Raw genomic sequence first — 8132 nt, 5'->3', positions numbered from 1 at the left:
ATCTCCTGAAAATACCATCTTGGAGTACTCCCAGAAGATGGCATGGAAGTTCACCTCCAGCTCCTCAGAACCAAATTCAGCCAGGTAAGAACCAGTCAGCAGAAAAGCAGGCGGTTGGTTTCGGTTTGGAAGGTTGGGTTTGTTTGTCTATTTTAATTTACCTGTACTCTGGCAGAGACATTCCAGCAAATTCTAGTTTGCTGACCAAATGCTCGTCAGCTGGAAAACTTCCAAACACACCAGCTGCATGGCATGCTCTCTTCACAGCAATGAGGATGCAGCTAAAATGTGGAGTAGGAAAAGCATAAACAGTCCCCTTTAAACTAATAAACTGATTAAAAATTCCTGCTTAATCCTGCTATCTTTGAAAGGCAGAGTTGAGAGCCAGGTGAACTTCATGAGATTCCTGATCCACTGCTGTCAAAGCTTTGTCCCAAAACACTCACCTCTGGTCTCAGAACAGCCTTCCTGCAGGCCTGGCACACGGGGCCACTCCGGGAAAAACTCAGCGGAAGCCGACGGGTTCGATTCTGGCAAGTTGGCTCCTCACATATTAACCAACCCTGCAGAAAGGCAGAACATAGAAGAAAATAATTTTTTACCCTAAATTCAAGTTACAGCTTGTTTTTATTCCACCTAAAAAAATGAATCACAGTCAAGGAAGAAAAATATCCCAACTTTAACATCCTCTGTGAATCTGATACTATAATACGTATAAAGAGATGAAGGTCCTTCTTTAAGGAACTTGTTTAAACACAATTAATGACAGAGAACAAAGCTGAAGTCTTCTTGCTTCAAAATCCCACATTCTGCACACTGCAGTCATCCCTTCTTTGAAATATACAAGACCTCTGCATTTCTCCAGTTACAACAACATTAACATACAATAGGATTATTTTATCCAGCTATGTAGACCAACCAGCAAGACACTCCATAGTCTTGTAATAAATTCAATATTTAAATGCCATTTCTTTGCCTGTGCTTTAGAGGGGAGAAACAGCTTAACGTTTTCTGATGGCAGCCAGAAACTTTCCTTCCTTCTTCTTTTTTAAGTTATTGGACTTTTTTTTGTTTTGGGTGTTTTGTTTTTTTTTAGAAAGCTTCTAAGACTTCAACAAACTGATTCATTCAGGAAAACCTAACATTTTGCTGAGTTAAAATGAAATAAAATCTGAGCCAGTTTGCTCTATGTCAGCTCAGGGAGACAATGTAAAAGGCTTCTCCTAAGAATATGCAAGAAGGAATGATTCCAGGACTGGTAAGGACGAACTTTTTGTGCCAGGTTCAACCACAGGCTCTAAACAATGCCACACCTCATCCCTAAGACCCCCTAACAGAAGATACTTAAGGAATGGCTTAAGAGAAGGGAGATGGTAAAACTCTTCCAAAGATATTCACAGCTTTTGGAAATGGCTCAAGGACCACCTGAATCACTGCCTCTGTATTCAGTGGTGACTGAATTAATGCATTAATGATGCGCTAATGACCCCAATGAACTTCAAGTGCTTTTCAAACTCCTGTAAACTTTTAGCATCTGCAACATCCTGCAGAACAACTATAAACTATATGGAAAAGTACCTTATTTTTCTTGAACACACACGCACACACACGCAGCTTCTCTTTTAATGCTTTCTATTTCTTGCATCAGGAGAGACCAGGAAAAATCATTCTGCATTCACCTTCTCCGTGCCACTCATGATTTTATAGACCTCCATCACATCACCTTCAATCAAAGTCTTTTCCAAACCACAGTTCTAATTTACGTAGTTGTTCCTTGCCTGGAAACCACTCCAAATCTTTGTTGCCCTTCTCTGAATTTCTCCCAGGTCTTTTTGGAAATGAGGGGGTGGTGGGAAAATGGGACAAATGGGGAGGGAGATGAAACCAGTACTGCACGCCGTATTCAGGATATCGATGAACGTGAATTTAGACAGAAACAAAATAGTATTTTCCATCTTGTTCTCTTGTCCCTTTCTCTCCTCTGTCTGCCTAGAGCACTACCGAGCATTTGGGCACTGAGCAGTCATTTCCAGAAAGATACTTATTATCCAAGAATTATAATTTTATTCTACCCTACTATGTCAGTACATACACAAATTTTGTACACAAAATTGTGTTTTTAGCATCTCCTTGTTGCTGCCTGTTCTTCCACATCTCCTCACTTCACCTTACTTGGCAGAGGATTTAACCTTTCATTGTTAACTGAGAAGAAAACTTAGTCTTCCTGCAACTCTTCTCAAGTAGTTCCTGCTTTTACCACCCTGAGAAGCTCAGCCCTGTCAAAGTCTACATTTCAGACTACTGGCTGGTGATGTCTCTGCTGGGAATAGTGACTGATTATTTTTGCCCGTTTCCATATTTTTTGTTGTTCCTGCAAAGAATTTAAATCTAACCATACCTGGATCCCTGATACCTTGACAGAAATGTCAATGAATCAGAGGACAATTCAAAAAGTTGCTTGCTTCCATTCTTACTAGCTCTTTGACAAGCTGTCCCACTGTTATGCTCTCACAATGACTTCTACCTAATTTCCACTTAGATTTCAATTTTAAAATATATTCTGTATTAATTTTAGAAGTGCTCCAGGACTGCTTCAGTTTTTGTTTACCTTTTTAAGATGAAACCTCAAATCCTTTCCAAATAACTTCTTTTATTCCAGAGACCTCTCCTCTTTCACCATTTCTCCAGCCATATCATATACTCAATATTATCCCACTTGGTGCCAAATCCATCAAAACACTTCCTGCTGCCCTTGCAGAGCAGAGCTTTTATGTCCATGTTTATGTCTTCTGGGCAGACCAGAAGAACTGTGTGGAGAACATCATGGTAACAGCAATGTATATAGCACTTCCTAAAATGTGTGCTTAAGCCTGTAGTGCAGGAATAGAGAGTGTATTTACACATGGAGTTAGATTCATTTCACCCAACTCTGACACCTAAAAGCCTGATACCCAGTTTAAGCTTATCACCCTACAATCCATTTATGGTAAATGGAAGAAGAAAAAAGCATCTCCAAAAAGCAATTCACCTAACAGATTTTGGAATGAGGAAACCATCCCCACTCTAGATCCTCTTAATAAAGTAAGGGGTTCTGGAAACAGTATGATCAGTGTATCTGGTCACTAAGTGTGAACTTTACTGTTATTTAGATCAGCAGTGTAAATCGCGACATTTAATACTGCACAGTGAGAAAATGTCAAGAATTCAAAAACCTTCTGTGGATTTAATTTGGTCTCTTGCACATCTGTTGCCCTAGCAGTCCTACTACCACTTTCTTTGTCATATACAATTTATTCATGACAAATACTACAGAACTGACATTAGAAAGATAAGACACTGCTCACCAAGATTGAGCTACTTCATCAGCACATGGTTCACTGTAAGAAATCCTAACTTAGGGCCTGACCTAACACAAACATCCAGTCTGTATCTTCTGAAGTCAGAAGGCACAAATGAGCCTGAAGCGTAAAAGATAGGCCTTGGCTTGGGTTTGCAAATGAACCTAAGATTTATTTCTAAAAGAGGAAGGTGTTTATCCGTTGCCTCACATTGTTTAAATAACTCAGTTTTACCAGACATGGAATAACCTCCTACCAAAAAAAACACTACTCAAAGATAGACTGAGATCTTCAGCCACTCACCTATATGAGTACCAAGAATATCATTAGAGCCACTGTGAGGGAAAACACAAAAACATTTTTGTAAGGATAATGACCTGTCACAGATCCTCCATGAAGTTAATTTTTAGAGACAAACGCTATTCTCTGTGTGGAAATTTCTTTATGTCACATGTGCTTATTCTGTAGCATCTCTACCTTCCTATGCAACATGTAGCAACAGTCTGACATAAAGAGCACCTGAAAATACACAGCCAGGCAGGGGGAGGTGTGGAGGGTGTCCTCACCCATTCCAAACCTGCTGGAGTGAAAGCTTCTCTGGACTCAGGCCCAGAGGAAAGCCAAAGCACAGGGGTTGAATTAAAACCTTTGCATAAGCTGAGATACATGAAGTCACACCAAAGTGAAATAGAAATATAGATTTTTAGCTTTTAGTAGAAATATATGCTAAGTGCCTTAAACATTAAAAAGCTGCAGCAGAAACCTTAGAACACAGTTCTTACTGCAGCAGTGTTACCTTTTCACAGAATTTCTTTACTTTAGACAGAATATAAATAGAATTACACTGTTCACATTTTTTAGATAGAGTGTTCACATAAACAATAAGAGCTGATAGAAACTGTATACACGAATCTGTGTAATACCTATCTAACACTGGTGTAAGACTTACGACTGTTAGAATTACACCAGGATAGGTTAAGAAAAGAAAAACTAGAATCATGTGTTAATCTTATTGGTCAACTAACAAATATAATCCACACTTCTGTAAGAAAAAATTATAGATGAAATTAGAATTAGAAGAAGAAGCTGTTTTCTGCCTGCTGTTTGTTGTTGTTGCCAGCTTTATCGAACGCTGCCTTCAAGAAAGCTATGAGACTCGAAATAAAGAACTGAGCAGAACAGCAGCCTCCTCTGCTCTGTTACCCTGGTTTGAGAAGGAAGGGTATCCCATCAAAAGCTCAACACAAACTCTCCTGTTGAAGAGCATAATTGTTTCAGCTGTAACTATGAAAAGATTCTCTGTGCACGAAGAGAACATTCATGGCTCAAAACATATTAAATGACTACATTTGAACTTTGAAACAATTTGTTATATTAGAAAAACAAATCATGGAAACTGCCAGATAGCAAGATAGTTAGGGAATGCAAGTGCAACTGAAAAAACAAAGCCTGGAATGGGAGCAGCATCCCAGCTTCAGCTGAACAGAATACTCAAAAATAGACAACCATGAAAATAATGTATGATAAAAGTAACTGTGTTTTCTGCCACCTATTGGCCTTCATAGCTAACAATTATGAAACAAAGGACTACACCACTCACAAGGCACAGCTTCTACTGTCTTATAAGGGAATGCATAGATGGTCCTCTCAAACTACCACTGAATAATTACATTTGAAGCAAGTTTCTTTATGTAATTGTTTCAGTCTAATGCAGTCACTGTTGAAGAAAGCATTGGGAGGCTCCGTTGGTCACAAAAAACAGGTGAAAAAAGACTGAAACCCCTCTAAATAAACTAAAAACCATAGCTTAGGATAAAAAAAACCCACTTAAATCCAACAGCTTACTATTATACTTGTTTTCAGCTACTAAGAAATAATGATCAAAATATACAGGTTTTACTGAGCAGTACATTTCTCTATAAACAATATTCAAAAAATTAAGATTTAAGTTATTGCCCACAATAAAATGCCCAAATGTGTTGCATAGACATGAACAAACTAGACGTCACTTCAATTAATATAGAAAACAATTAACGTCTACACAAATTACTTCCTACCACTTATAATAAACATTAAAGAGGTCTTTTCTTCTTTGTCACCTCTCTATTCAGGCCTTATTTGCGTTTGTTTGTACTTACTATCTCTTAATCTCTCTTAACAAATGACAACAATAACTGTTGCTATTATGCATGGAAATTAAACACATAGATAACTGTGTGAAGGGAGCTATTTTTGAAAAAAGCAGTATCAGAAACATGTAGCTCTTTATGTCTCTTGTTTTGCTTTGATAATTAAGCCATAGCCTTGATTTGTTTTAAACAAAAAACTTTTCCATGGACATGCATGTTGCAATCAAATTCAATACATGCATTATGTTCTGATTGAATCTGTTCAAGTGCATTATTGTTAACCCTTATTTGATCCATGCCTGTCATCTTCACTGACCAAACAAAACCAATCCTTCATTTCCCAGCAGCTATCGCTGAGTCTGTAAATTAATTTGCAGTGAATCAAACAAAATCATAATAGGGAACCTTCAGCTTTGTTCTACTTGGTATCTGCAACACTGTGGGAAATGAAATACAAGTTCATAGAGGGGAAAAAAAAAAGCAACTAGCATTTCCAAACATTCTGCCCACAAACGCTTAGTTCATTTTAAAATATAAAAAAGTATGCGAAAAAACCCCTGGAATACATGCACAATATAAAAGAAAATCCCTGAAGAGTATTATGTCCACGAACTGTGGCTAATAGGGAGAAATTTGCAAGTCAAAAGTAATTTTGTTTCTTTGTAAGTCTGTTCTCGAGAATTAGCCTCTCCCATTCTAATGATCAACAAGCATTAGAAATATTACCCCAAAATACAGAGGGGCAAGTGGTTTTACAACAGCTTTTCAAACAGAAGTTGCAGGGGTCAACAACATGCATTTACTGAGCTTTATCTTAATAATTTTTACAAATTACATTTGACAGTGTGGCTTGGTCGCCTGCTACAGTAGAGGACTGAATGTGCTTCTCTAGAACACTTCAGTTCTGCATCTGTTCCTGCCTTCAGTATGGATGCTGAGGCACTACAATGCTTTAAAAAGTTCACATGGAATGAAAAAATGTGCTAGTAAAAAGCAGAAAGCTGCAAGCACTGAAAATTATTCAGAAGTCAGTTACTTTGGAGTTGAATTTACTTGTAATCTATGCTTGCTTCTCTGCAATCTTTCTCCCCATTGAAGATAATCTTAATGTGGATTTTGAAAATGGCATCGTGGTGGATGATGCCCAATCTCAGATGGCTGGCATATCTGAGCCCATTACACCCAAAACCCATGGCTCCAGCACTGCAGAGCTGAAGTTACCACCTTACACCATCAAACCCACCAGAAGAGAAGCACAGCATGAACATGCTGTCCTAGTCAGCCAGCTTAAGCCTGCTGCTCTTGTCAGTGATCAGCAAACCAGCTTTTGGAAGGCTGAATGTGAGAGACAATGCAAGGAAGATTTTCTGATCCAGGTACCACTGTGAGTCATTAATCAGGCCATTTTCACTTCACACTGGCCTTTCTTTTCATACTACTTTTACAAAAGCATATTATTTCCACTCATTCCAAGACCAGAAGCATCAAAACCTGTTTTCCTGCCAACATCCATTATTATGGATAGTATTGCCTAAGAGGGCAAATCTGACTGAAGTGGCTTTAAATCCTCTGGAAAGATGAGGTTCCACCAATACTGCATTACTGTACACTACCAAATCTATTGATCCCCCCAAGCAATGTTAAAAGGTAGATGATTTTATGAAGTAAAATCAGGCAGTTCATCATGGCAACAGAGGACTTGACTCAGTGATCTGAAAGTTACCAGTTCCAATCACAGTAATTTGTTCCATACGTGTGGTGTGCTCTCCCTGTCCCACCTGTCTGTGTCTTCTGTTAATAGCTGTGTCTGAGGGAACAGAATAACCTTACTAGTAGTAGGCAACATGTCAGGAAATAAAACCAAATCCTCTGTTTGCATATTCTTTGGCAAATGTTTTGACTATCAGTAGTAACTACATCTTTTGAGAATTACATCACGATTTTACACTTCCAACATGAAAGGTGATATGAATATTGACTTAAAGATGAGCTATTGTTGTAAAGTCAGGAAAGTTTTTCTGCTGCGTACCAGAAACCAAATTACTTTAAAGTAGTTTCAACTTCTAATCTGCTTTCTTGCCTGTTCAGAATGAAGAAATACTTTATAAATAACATTGGCACAAACCAATGCATCTGCACCACCTTGGTAAGATACCGGCAGCAATGAAAATCTCAATTACAGTGTGAGAACTAGAGTCATGCACTGGCATTTCAGTAGACAAAGCAGACTTGAGTGACACCTACCTGCCACTGCTACAATGCCAAGAAGAAATCCCCTCAGGTCAGGAATGCTATCATAAATAATGAAATAAGACTCCACCAGAAAACTTTACACACTTAGTGATATGAATTGTAGAATCATTAAGGTTGGAGAAGACCTCTAAGATCAGAGTCCAGCCATTACCCCAGCAGCCCAGCTGCCACATCCACATACCTTCTGAACACTTCCAGGGACAGTGAATGCACCACTTCTGTGAAGTTCAGCATAACTTAGGTTCCTCAAGCAACACCTCACATTTTCATGGGGAAATGAACCTGATAAAAACCTTAGAGGACCCACTGTTATAAAGAAATGAATTCTACTGCTGCTAGACACAAGAAAGTCACAGACTCATTTAACTTTTGAAAGGGTTTTTCAAGGTGGAGGACTTACTGAGGTTAGGAT

The 8132-nt window shown here is 38.5% G+C and overlaps 1 protein-coding gene across 3 annotated transcripts in view; it reads right to left on the bottom strand.

The window, feature by feature from the left end:
- Nucleotides 1-8132, bottom strand: part of POLA1 (DNA polymerase alpha 1, catalytic subunit) — a 186557-nt gene that overhangs the window by 61306 nt on the left and 117119 nt on the right. For all 3 annotated transcript variants that reach the window (XM_082278622.1, XM_082278624.1, XM_082278623.1), the window contains one exon: nucleotides 447-563. In XM_082278622.1, coding sequence (XP_082134748.1) covers nucleotides 447-563 — 117 coding nt within the window. The remainder of the gene's footprint in view (nucleotides 1-446; nucleotides 564-8132) is intronic.

Source organism: Coloeus monedula (assembly GCF_965178545.1).
Source record: "Coloeus monedula genome assembly, chromosome: 3".
NCBI classification, from domain to species: Eukaryota; Metazoa; Chordata; class Aves; order Passeriformes; family Corvidae; genus Coloeus; species Coloeus monedula.
This window is presented reverse-complemented; position numbering and strand designations above follow the sequence as displayed.